This window comes from Vicugna pacos, chromosome 16 (assembly GCF_048564905.1).
Source record: "Vicugna pacos chromosome 16, VicPac4, whole genome shotgun sequence".
Lineage (NCBI taxonomy): Eukaryota > Metazoa > Chordata > Mammalia > Artiodactyla > Camelidae > Vicugna > Vicugna pacos.
This window is the reverse complement of record NC_133002.1, coordinates 57,816,563-57,828,596: the sequence shown is the minus strand read 5'-3', so window position 1 is coordinate 57,828,596 and position 12,034 is coordinate 57,816,563. Positions and strand designations below refer to the sequence as shown.

Here is a 12,034-nt window from a genome sequence, read left to right as displayed (position 1 = left end):
CTGGAGATGGTCCACCTCTCCGTAGCTGGTGAGATCTGGTCAAGGTTGCCACTAGGTTCCTTCTTCACAGGAAAACTACAGAGCTGAGTATGCACTGTCTTGGGTGAGATGCTCCTGATGGCCACCGGAACCCACTGCGTGCCAGGCACTCCCAATGCCAGAGACTCCCACAAACATCCTCTCCTTTCCACCCCCAGCCTGGGCACACCCCTCTTTTGGCAGAGGGAAGGGTGGAGGCTCCTTCCCAAGGCTCTTCCCATCTGGTCCTGCTTCCAGCTCTCCCCTCACCTGTGGGAAGATGAGACGGATGGAAACGGTTGCTTCCGCCAGCATCTTTCGGCTCCTGCTTTGACTCTCCTGAGTTTGGGTCAAATTTGCAGTAACATCCAGGAAACACCACCTGTGGCTTTGGCTGGGTTGCCACTTGCCCCCCACGTCTAGAGGGAATCAGGGAAAGAGTCAAAGACAAAACAGAGCTATAGGAAACATTTGCAGGATGTAATATGCAGCCAGTGAACAAGTCATTTTTGCATTTTGAAAGTAACTTTGGAAAATGCAACGATATGATATTGGTGAAAACGCTCAGTATCTTCTAGCTATCTACATCTTCAGCTGACCCATAGCTCTGTCTGTATAAGAGATGAAGATTGCAAGGAAATTCTCAGGAGAGGTTATCTCTGGGTGGAGGTGGTAGGATTATGGTAGGAATATTTTTTTGTTTCTACATTGTGTAAATTTTCTATAATGAATGTGTTATAGGAGAGGTGGTGTAGCCTAGTGATTGAAAAAGCAGACTGTCTGGGTTTGAATCCTGGCTCCCCAGTTTACGCACTTTCATGATCTTGGGCAAAGCACTTAACCTCTAGTCCTCAGTTTCCGCCTGCACACAATGGGGAGAATTGATACCTATAATAGGGTTGTTATGAGAAGTAAAGGAGCTCACATTTGCCATGAACGTTTCATTTGCCATGAACAGTGACCGGCACATAGTAGGCACTATGTGTTTGTGAAATAAAAGCAGAAGTACCTTTATAGAAAATACAGATTCATTTAAAATGTATCCAAGTAATATAGGAATACAATCTTCTTGTAAGGAATAACAGCAAATTTTTTTAGTGAAATAATCCTTGGGGACCAGTTAATTTACAGCCTGTTTGGATTCACATTTAAAACAAAAAAAAGCATTCATTGAGTGCAAAAGCAGGAGCAGGAAGGCATGAGAAGTGTGTGGGTTGCATTCCAGGGGCAAGTCCCCTCCCTGCTCTCTCCATGTGGGAAGGGAAGGCTTCACTGATGTGGATGATTCAAGGGCACCGCCTGATCCTGCACCCCCGAGGCTCCCTCTATGATATTTCCCCCCAGGAGGCACCTGCTGAGCCAGGAACCCTGACATTTTGGTTTGCTGACCAGCCTCACCGCTATACAGGCCGACTTGCCATTTGGCTTTTTGAAATACTAGGAAGTATTTGAAGGGGAGGGTAAGGGCTCAGTGCGAGAGCACATGCTTAGCACGCATGAGGTCCTGGGGTCTAACCCCTCCATTGAAAAAGAAAAGGCGTTTGAGGATTCCCAGGACCACCACTGGGGATCCCTAGGGGCCTACAAACTTCAAATGAGGAACCGTTTAAGCCAATAACATGCCTCTGATGTTGATATGGATTTCACACCGTGTGCCTGAGGGTGTCACGGTTCCAGTATCATACGCCACCCAAAAACTAAGTGCCCTTCAGAGCTGAGAGTAGCTGGCGAGAGTAGACTCCCTCACTGTCAGCTCCCCGACAGGGAAGAACTCATGTCTATGAAGCTGGCCCCTGCTGTCTCCTTAGGTCTTGAATCTACCTTCTCAGCATCTCTTGACCTTGGCCCATAGATTCAGAAGCCTCCAGCCCCCTTGACCAGGAAGAATAATCAGGGGGTAGGGAGGCAAGATTTAGGCATTTTGGGGTACAGGCTTTCTCCTAGATATTGGGGAAAGGTTTAGATTTCATTCCTATCCCTTAACACCAGTAGCAGCTCGTGAGAAATGAAAGTGATTGGACTGGTGCTGAGCGAAGCTTCTAGGCAGGAAGGTTAACAATAGTTGCAGCTCAGGCTCAGAGGAGCCAAAGGGCACCCTGTGCCCACCAGGCTGTCAGAGTACCCCCTTACACCCGCCGAGCATCCAGCTCCGCCAGGCTCCACAGTGACGGCCCCCTAAGGAGAAACTGGGGTCACTAATGTCTCCAAGAACAGGCCAGGTGGGGATGGAATTCAGGCACACCCTGGTTCTGGACTCCGTTGCCCTAGGGATTTCTCCCCTGTGACTTGGATCATTTCCTCTTCAGAGCGAATCATTAACCATACCGAGGGCCCCCGCATGAGAAGCCACAGGAACGAGTGGCTGGTTGAGGCTGGAAATGCCCAGGTTGCTACCCCAGAGGGGCCAAATCCCCAGTCACGCTCCTGCCAGGGTCGCAGGGCAGGGTCCCAGACAGGGTCCAGCCTCTCTCGCCACTTCCACAATCCTGTTGGGCAGGTCAGGTGGCAGAGTCTGGATGTGAATGGGGAAAACAGCTTTCAGGAACACTAGGGAGGGTGTGGAGTGGCTCTCCACCAGGTCAGCCCCAATTCCATACCTGCTCCAGGCTGTCAAACACCAACTGTGTGAGAAATTGCTGGGCAGCTGCACCAGCCCCACCTGGACTTACGCCCTCAGCCTTTTTGGGGGAGGGGGACTCTGAGATAATCCTGGATTCCTTGGCTTAATTTCCCAGCCCCCAATTAAGCCAGTAACTCAGACAGAACACCTCTACCCCAAGGAGTCAGGTGTCACCTTGCAGTCTGGCCACCTGCAGGGGAGGAGCCTGAGAGAAGCCACCTGGTTCAAATCCTGCCCATTCTCAGGCAACAAGGTTTTTGGGGACAGATCCCTGGGACCCTGGGGTTGAGTCGCCAAGACTAGCCTGAAGAACCAAGGCCAGGGACCTCTGGTGGGGTCTGGGGGCTCAGGGGCGGGGGAGGCCGTGCACCCTGGTCAGGAACCTCCTCTCTGGAGGCCACAGGGCTGTCCTTGTGGTGGACAGAGGTCACTTGGGGACAAAGGGGCCCACCTGTTTCCTGGGATTCCCCAGGTCCTCCCGGGACCACCGGGCGCCGCAGGTGAAGTCCAGGCAACAGGTCGGGAGGCAGGATCGCCGCCCATCCCTCAACCCCGGGCCAGGGGTCCACCCTCCTCGGCGCGCCCCTCTCCGCGGGCCCAGCCAGCGCTAGAGTCCAGCTTTATTCACCGCCGCCTACGCCTCCGCCTCCGGGCGCTGCTTGAGCGTGACCGAGGCGCCGCTGCTGACCATGACCGCGGGGTAGAGCGGCTCCAGGAAGGCGGCGAGGAAGCGGTAGATGAGGCTCACGCCGCCCGCCACGCCGTAGAAGGAGAGGCAGCCGGCGCCGCAGTCGAGCGCCACGCCGAGCGTGCGGTGGTAGCCGCCGTGCAGCACTGTCTGCGTGTTATTGTGCCACACGGAGAACTTGAGCGAGTCCCACTCAAGGCACCACGAGTAGGGGTTGCGGCCCAGCAGGTAGACGATGTTGCGGCGCGGGCGGCCGCTGAGCAAAGGGCTGCGGCGGTAGGTGACGCCCAGGCACACCCACGAGTTGGACACCTCGGCCTCCCAGTAGTGGCAGCCCTCGGCCAGGCCGCGCGAGCACAGGACCTGCGGCCACTGCTTGAAGCCCGGGAAGGGGCCGCCCCCGGCGTAGGGCTCCAGCAGGATGCCCAGGTTCAGCACCGAGTGGGTCTCCTTGAACAGGAACAGCTCCTCGCTGGCCGTGGCGGGGTCGAAATTCAGGTTGCAGTAACCTGGGCAGAGGCGGATGGGAAAGGGGTCCAAGGTCAGCGGCCCCAGGGCAGAGCTGGAGGAGGGAGGTGCGAAGCTCCATGGCTTTGGCATAGAAGCTGCCAAATGCTTCCACTCCCAGCTCTCAGGAGTGGCTCCCCTGTCCCCTCTCCCCCTTTAAGTCTCCAACTCTGGCCCAGGATGTGTGTGTGTGATGACATAGTCTGGAGGAATGATTAGTTGAGTGCTGTCCAAAGGTCTGCCTTTCTAGAGAAGTTGAGAACCAAGCATCCCCCTACCCGCCCCCCCGCAAACCCTAACATAAGCTTCCTTTTTGTTTGTTCAGGACACAAGATTCAGTGGGACTGAGGAAGAGTCAAGAGCTCCTAGAGGAGATTGCTCAGAAGGGTTCATTAAATGCAATACAACCTTGACCCTGGAGATCTCAGAGAAATCACTGACAATTTCTCAGAGAATCACTTGGCTCCTAGTCCAGCCTGGGAGAGGAGCTGCAGGAACATCACATGAAAAAGGAGGTTGTCTGAGGAAGAGATGGACAGGGTCATCCAAGCTGGCTTGGCTAAAGTCTGGGGGAGGCTGGCAGGCACCTAGTTGAAGGTACCACACCAGGGTCAGGAGAGATGCAGAGCTGGCCTCTGGGCAGTAGGCGGGACCTTGCCTACCTACTGGGGTGGGACAGGACAGTCTCCTCCCCTCCCTATCAGGCCTTGGAGTCACAGGCCGAATCCTTCTGAGGCCTCCAGTCCAGAGTGGGAAGCCAGGGCCGAGAGAGCTGGCATCTCTCTGGAGCCCTGACCTGAATGGAGGTATGACTGGGTAAGTCGAGGCACCCAAGAGCCCTGCTCCTTTCTTTCCCACCCCTGGGGCTGGACCCCAGTACTGAGGACTTACACTTGAGAAGTGTTTTCCTGTCCACAGCTGGGGGAAGCACTTCATATGAGTTCATCTTAATGCCTGGGGAAAATGGAGGGGCTTTGCTGAGGGTGCTTTCACAGCCCAGCATCCTTCCAGAGAGAGGCATGGGCTTCCAGGAGGCTGAGTCACCTGTGGAAGGTGCACACAGACAGGCAGGGCTCTCTACAAGTGCCGGGAATCCCAACCACTGCCCTATAGGGCAGTCCCACCCCCAGAATGCAGGTGAGTCTCCAGTGGCCCCAGGTCAGCATGTACTAACCCTTCAGGAGGAGCTGGTTGATGAAGCTGAGACCCATGTCCACCAGCCGAGTCCGGAGCTCCGCCAAGGTCTCTGGCAGCTGGAGGAAGCTCTGCTTCTCCTCACAGTTGGTGCCCATCAGGGGTTCCATGCAGGCCGGGAAGTGCTTCAGCCTGGGGAGCTCCTGTATGCAAGGAGGGGCCAGCAGTACCACGTGTTAGCCAGGGCCCAAGCAGATGCCAGGGGCTCCTGCTTATGCCAGGGGCTTAGTGGTCCCCAGAACCATGGGACAGGGGGAAAAGTTGTCCATTTTCAAACCTGGACATCTCTCTCCCCTCCTCCTAGATTTTTGGATGCCTTAGATTAGGGATGTCAAAGGCACAGCCATTGTGGCCTAGTGCAATAAGCAAAGCAAAGTTTTAGAAAAGGATGGGAGGGGGGTTTTTTTGAGCCTTTAATTGCTTAGTGAAAACCTTGCCAGATGCCTCCTTTTGTGCGTGGGGGACAAGGTGAGCAATAGCCCTAGAAATCTGCTCAGGGATGTGATGGCCGCTGAAGAATGAAGATCTGGGCTGGGAGTTCCCAAGCACAGGGTTTGGGCAGCCCCAGGCTCCACACATAGAGAAAGCTCCTGCCATCTCCCTCCCTGACCCCTATTCCCCAGCCTGGTACCCTTTTGCATCTGGGGAAGGAAAATGGATTTCACACCAGGCTGTATAGATTGTTCTGGTCTCACTTCCATCCCTGGCCTGGAGGAGTCTGGAGAAATTTAGGCTATTCAGATTCCCCAACTGTTCTGGGGAAACAAAGGCAGGAAAGTTAGGGGTAGGCTGAGTGCTGAGGTGGAGGAAGAAGCCACGGGTGCTGGTGTACACTCAGGACAGATGACCTAGGATAAACACAAACCCCAAACACTGGTTATTTTATCTAAGGTTTGGGCAGCTCGGGTGTGTCTGTGTCTGTGGGTGGAGGGGCAGTGGAGGCTGTGGCGGGCCTGGGGCAGAGGTGGCATGGGGTAGGGCCTTGCCTGCAGGAATTGCTGGTCGTTCCGGTTGGCGAGCAGGGTGCGGAGCCAGATGCTGTCCCCCTCCAGCTTCAGGAGCCGGTTGTGGCTCTGCTGGATGGAGCTGCCCAACTTCCCCAGGGCGGCTGCCTCTTCCTTCTCCACGAAATCCAAGACCTTCATCTGCAGCTGTTTGACCTCCTGGATGATCTCTGAGAAGCAGGTGTTCACCTCATCCCGAGTTGTCTGGATCAATTTCTGTGGGAGTGGGGGAGGATGGTGTGTAGAGCGGCATCTCTGAGCCCCACCCCAACACCCCACTATCACGGCACGGAGCCGTCCTAGGCATCCCATCTCTGTCTGCCTGGCCCCACAAGATCCAAGCCCTGAGAGCTCCCCTCAGCCTGATCCCCGGCGCTGGGGGAGCCTGGGCCAACCTTACCGAGAGAAAGGCCACCTGCCCCCGGTGCTTCTGGCTGTCGGAAGTGATGATCAGCATCTGGTTCTCCACATTGGCCTGGACCTTCCGAACCTCAACCTGGGGTGAGAGTAGGGGGTGGAGGAGGAGAGGGCCCCTGATTCAGAGAAGTGCCCTAGGAGAAATCCCTTCTGTAAGCAGCCCTGTGTCAAAGCGCAGGAGAGACACGCTTCTTACATTCCTAAGAGGTTTGAATGAAAATGATGAGCAGAGCGGAAGCCCAGGGTCCACCCCCTCTGCTCTTGGTCTCTCACTCCCTGAGGGACCCTCTCTCCATCCTTAGGAATCAGGCTTCACAGTGATGACCATAGGGTTTCAGATCATGAGATGTGTCTACGGAAGGGTTCAGTGGCTTGAGAGGCCTGGGAGGCAGTGGGGGGGAGGAGGGGCTCATCAGACATGGAGCCCTTGGCTCCCTGGAGCCGTGCTGCCAGGCCCAGGCAGCACTGTGTCCCCAGGTCATAAGCCTTTAGTCTCACCTGTTCCAGAGGTGGGAATTTTCTTGTTTTACAATATCTTACAGGACACTGCTATTCCAAGTGCCTGTCTATGAACTGTTGCTGACCCACAACAAAATAAGAAGCTCATGTTAGACTGTAAATCAACACATTGCTTCTTTTGTTGAGGAAGTCTTGCTGTGAAAAAAGTGTCAGCTGAAGGAAACTGATGAATTGGTTTACATTTCGGCATGATCTCCTTGTCTTGGCAGGGACCATCAACAGGGGCTATCCGTTATTGAATATACATGATAAAAAGTGTAGAATATAAGTATTCCATCATAGAAAGCAATACAAAGACAGCAAACAAAATTTGAAAATGGAGGAAAGGAGGGGATTTGCCCCACGTGTTTGTATTTTGATTATGTTCTCTTTTAGCCTTTCCTGTTTCTATGCAAAAGAATTTAAACAGGATTCATGACACACATTTCTGGATCCTTATTCATTCAACTTGCCAGCACTTTTTCATCTCATGGCATGACCCTTGTGACTATCCCTCTACTGGCTGCATCATTTTCCTCCAAGGAAAGGTGTGCCTGGGGCTTCGGAAAGACTTCCACTTGCCTTGTCAGACTCAGGACCATGAGCCCCGCCCCCCGCCCGGCGCGCGGCCTCACCTCCCTGCGGGCGCGCTCCTGCTCCAGCGGGGCGGTGTCGTGGTCCTTGTGCTCCTCCAGCAGGCAGGCCCCGCACACGCAGCAGCCTTCCGTGCGGCAGTACAGCCGCCGCAGCCTGCGGTGCTTCCGGCACAGCCGGCTCTTGAGATCCCACACGGGCTCCAACAGCTGGTGGCCCCGGAACACCTGGTCCTCAAAGTGGCTGCGCAGGTGCTTCTCGCACAGGGAGGCCATGCACTGCAGGCATGACTTGACCGACTTGAGCTTCTGGGGGGAACAGAAGTCGCAAGGCACGTCCCTGGGCCCGGCCAGGTTCCGTGAGGACCCCTTGGCCTGGGTGAAGCAGGTCACCATCTCCTCCAGGATGACATTCTTGCAGAGGCGGGGCCTGGAGGGGAAGCTCTCTCGGCACTGGGGGCAATAGAGTGTCTCGCCCACAGTAGCCTGGTGGTCCCAGCAACCTTGGAGGCACGTCATGCAGAAGTTGTGTCCGCAGGCAGTGGTGACCGGGTGGTGGAACACCTCCAGGCAGATGGGACAGAGGACTTGGTCCTCAAATGTGCAGAGACTGTTGTCATTATCCATCGGAAACTGACCTTGGGGAGGTCTTGAGGGCTGGGCAGGGGGCTGCAGGGCTGGGATGTGGTCCTGGACTGGCCCTGGGAAGATAGCAAAGCCATGCTGGAGCCAAGGCAGGAGCAGAGGGGCCTTTGAGGATTGGAGGGGCCGGTCCTTCTCTTGGAAGTGGCTCTCTGCTCATGGGGTACAGGGACTGTGCCATCAGTCAACCCACATAGGGGCAGAAATTGGGTATTGTGTTCTCCTTGTCCCAACCCTAATTCCTGGAACAAATCCTGGACAAGAAGGCGGGTGGGCAGAAAGAAGTCACATCATGACAGGGAAAGGAGCCACTTCCAACGCTCTTCAGGAGAAAGATCAAAGCATAAGCACTTACGTGAAACCCTCTGCATGTCAAGGAGAGCCAGAGACTTGGCTGCCCTGTGGAGGGAGGAAAAAGAGCCCTTGGGTACTCAGGTGCAGGGCCCTCACCCCTGGTTCCACCTCACCAGCTACTGGGAGGATCCCCACCCATCCGGTGTCCCCCTACCCCAGCTCTTTATGTCTCGAGGTCTGATGACCACCTCCTCACCTTTCCCTTTGGTTGCTGTTTTGTGGTCTCCCTATCAAGTTGGCCCCCCTCCTCAAGACTGCCCACAATGTTTGCTCCCTGATGTCACAATTCAAGTGTGACCAGCCCCAGCATCCTGCTTGTGATGTCAGCAGGGCAAAAGGTGTGCCACCGGACATGCTGCGGAGCTGATGGGTTCTGCCTCTTCCAGGACACTCTTTGCTCCAGAGCTCCCGGACTCAGCCCAGGAGGCGGAGTCACTGCTGCACCTGGGGCCCCTTGCAGTGGACTTGGGGGACTCGCGTTACCAACCAGAGAGGGAAAATGGCAATGAAGGGGCAGTGGGACGTGGGCAACTTGTTTAATCTCTCAGGACCATGGTTCTTCTCCTGTGAATCAACAGGGACGTTGTAGAAGATGATATTTCAAGGCCCCTGCTTGGTCTAAAGTTGAGTGATCCAAACATTATCTGATAGGAAACATTATCTGATTCTGAAGATTGTTGCTTCCCATTCTGGTTCTGATCCTCAGAAGGAAAAGGGATGAGTGAAGCCGTGATCACTTCTTGTCAGTCTGTTTCCCATTCTTCCCCATCTGACAGGATACATGCTCTGAAACATTTGCAACGTATCACTCTTTTGCTCCAAAAAAGTTAGCTTGGCCCTACTTATTGGATAGAAATGGAAAATCTTTTTCTCATTTTCACATCTCAGAGGAAATATTTTTAGCATTTCTCATTAAGTATGACATTTGCTGTAAGTTTTTTGCAGATCCCTGTATCAGACTATGTAGACTCCCTTTTTTTCCTGGTTTGCTAAGAGTTTTATCTGGAATGGATGCTGACTTTTGTCTAATTAATCTTCTGCATCTTTTGATATGATCATAAGCTTTGCCTCTTTTATTCTGCTGATGTGGTAAATTTATATTTATTGATTTTCAATTTTTCTTCTTTATTCACAAAAAAATGAAGTATAGTTGGGTTACTTGACTCTCAATTATTAAACCAACCTTGCATCCGGAATGAACTCTTCTTGGTCATAACAAGTTATGCTTTTTATATATATGCTATATTCCATTTACTAATAGTTTGTTAGGACTTTTACACCTATGTTCATGAATGAGATTGGCCTGTAATTTTCCTTTATCAAGTTCTGGAGTTAAGGCATGATAGCCTCATAAAACAAGTTGGGAACTGTTCTCATTCAGTTCTAAATATAATTTCTATTACGATTTCTTCTATGACTCATGAGTTATTTAGGAGCACGTTGCTCAAATTCCAAAAATACAGGTATTTTCTAATGATCATTTTTTATTGTTGATTTCTAACATGGTCAATGCTGGTAATTGTTCCGCATGCACTTCAAATTCAGAACGTGTATTCTGCAGCTGTTTGATGTCCTGCTTTATATATTTCAGTAATGACATTTGCCGATCATGCTGTTAAAATCATCTGTATGCCTATTGGGTTTTTGGTCTGTTTTAACTGAGATGTGACAAGATTCCTAGAATTACTGTGGATTTGCTTATTTCTCCTCTTAGTTCTATCAATTTTGAGGCTAGATCATTAGATGCACACAAATTTATAATTTTTCTGTTTTCCTAGTGAAAGGTAGTTTGACCATTATTGATTTTTTATTATTCCATGTTCCCCTTCCTGTTATTTTGGTAGTTAAACTTTTATTATTATTTTGGGGGTAGTTACCTGAGACATTATAACATGCATCCATGGCTTATCAAAGTCTAATAGAAAGTGTTATTTTAATCTTAGATAATGCAAACCCTTGGACTGCTTTCACTTCATTTATCTCATCCCAATGTTTACTATTGTGTGCTTTAATTCTCTTTATATATTTTAGAACTATAAAGTGCTAGTAATGCTTAAATGGTCAATATCTACATCCATCAATCCATGTATTTCCCCTTTTAATTGCTCTCCACTTCTTCCTATGTCTCTAGCTTCTGGGCTCATTTCCTTCTTCCCGAGGAACACCTTTCAGGATTTCCTTCAGTATAAGGTCTGCTGGTGACAAATACTTTCAGGTTTTTGGTTCTCAAAGTTGCTTTTATATCATCTTCATTCTTGAGAGATATTTTCACTGGGAATAGAATTCTAGGCTGGCAGCAACTGACTTTTCAGCACTTTGGAGAGTTAATTCTACTGTCTTCTGGAATGGCTTATATTTTTCTGTTGAGAAGCTGTCTTGATGGTTTTCCTTTGAAAGTAACCTGTCTTTTTTTCCCCCTTTACTGGTGACTTTTAAGATTTTCTCCCTACTTTATTTTCATTGGTTTTATTATTAGGTATGTTTTTATTTATCCTGCTCAGGATTTGTAGTGATTCTTGAATATATGGCTGCCTTTAAGTATCTTAGTGGGGCTTGATTTCGGCTCAGCATTTCCAGCCCTCTGCCTCTGTCCAGGTTTGGATGAACCTTCCACCGCTAGAGCCGCTGCTTGGCTGCTGCTCCTTTGCCTCCAGCATCCCCCCTCCCACTTGATGTTCTGCAGGACTCTGTGACTCAGCTTTGGTTGCCCAGTGCCCAGTACATTTCTGTGAAGCACATGGCAGCAAAGAAGTCGATGTTTGCTTGAATCCTTCCAGAAGTGAAAGAGCTGAGCAACACAGGCTAACCATCCTTCCGCACCTGCCCAAAACCACACCCCTCCCCAACTTCAGGGTCTAGTTCAAGAACTCTGCGGAGCCTTTCAAAACCTCCCCCACCCCAAATATGTGCTTATTGGCTACCCATCATCATTGTGCAAAGTAGGGTATGCTTTGAAGATGTTTTGCTCTTTGATTTGCCAACTGTGTAGACGATGCACGTGCAAAGGTTATCAGAATGAAATGTGAGTAGAAGCAATAGCCCAAACTCAGACATAAAGAAACTCAAGACTATCCAAGGGAACTTTCTCACAATTTTCTTACAGGAAAGCTAAGAAATACAAACTACTAGTCTATCCATTTTGTAAATGTTTTGCTTGAAATAATTAACAGAAAACTGACATGTTAAAAAGACTCAAATTTAAATATGAGACTTAGATTTTGAGCTGCTAAATTTGACTTGAAAATAAACACAGAGGAGGTAACAGCCATAAAAGAAAGCCCACAAGGGAAAAAGCTAGATCTGGGTTAAATTGAATTAAATTTCCACCATAAGATATCACAGAAAACAATGATCTTAATGAAAACATTTTAAAGTAAAACTGATAATAGAAAAATTTGCAACAGTGGGAAGAGTATAGCTCAGTGGTAGAGCACATGGTTAGCATACATGAGGTTCTGGGTTCAATCCCGAGTACCTCCATTAAAATAAATGAATAAAT

At 50.8% G+C, this 12,034-nt stretch overlaps 1 protein-coding gene across 1 annotated transcript; it reads right to left on the bottom strand.

The window, feature by feature from the left end:
- Positions 1–3,246: 3,246 nt before the first annotated feature.
- Positions 3,247–8,725, bottom strand: LOC102529539 (E3 ubiquitin-protein ligase TRIM65-like). Its single transcript, XM_072939546.1, has 8 exons — positions 8,690–8,725; positions 8,537–8,580; positions 7,582–8,240; positions 6,432–6,527; positions 6,014–6,247; positions 5,008–5,170; positions 4,725–4,877; positions 3,247–3,835 (listed from the first exon to the last, which is right to left on the bottom strand). The coding sequence occupies exons 2-8, from the start codon at positions 8,550–8,552 to the stop codon at positions 3,273–3,275; spliced, it is 1,884 nt and encodes a 627-aa protein (XP_072795647.1). The 5' UTR covers positions 8,553–8,580; positions 8,690–8,725; the 3' UTR covers positions 3,247–3,272.
- Between the last annotated feature and the right edge of the window lie 3,309 nt (positions 8,726–12,034).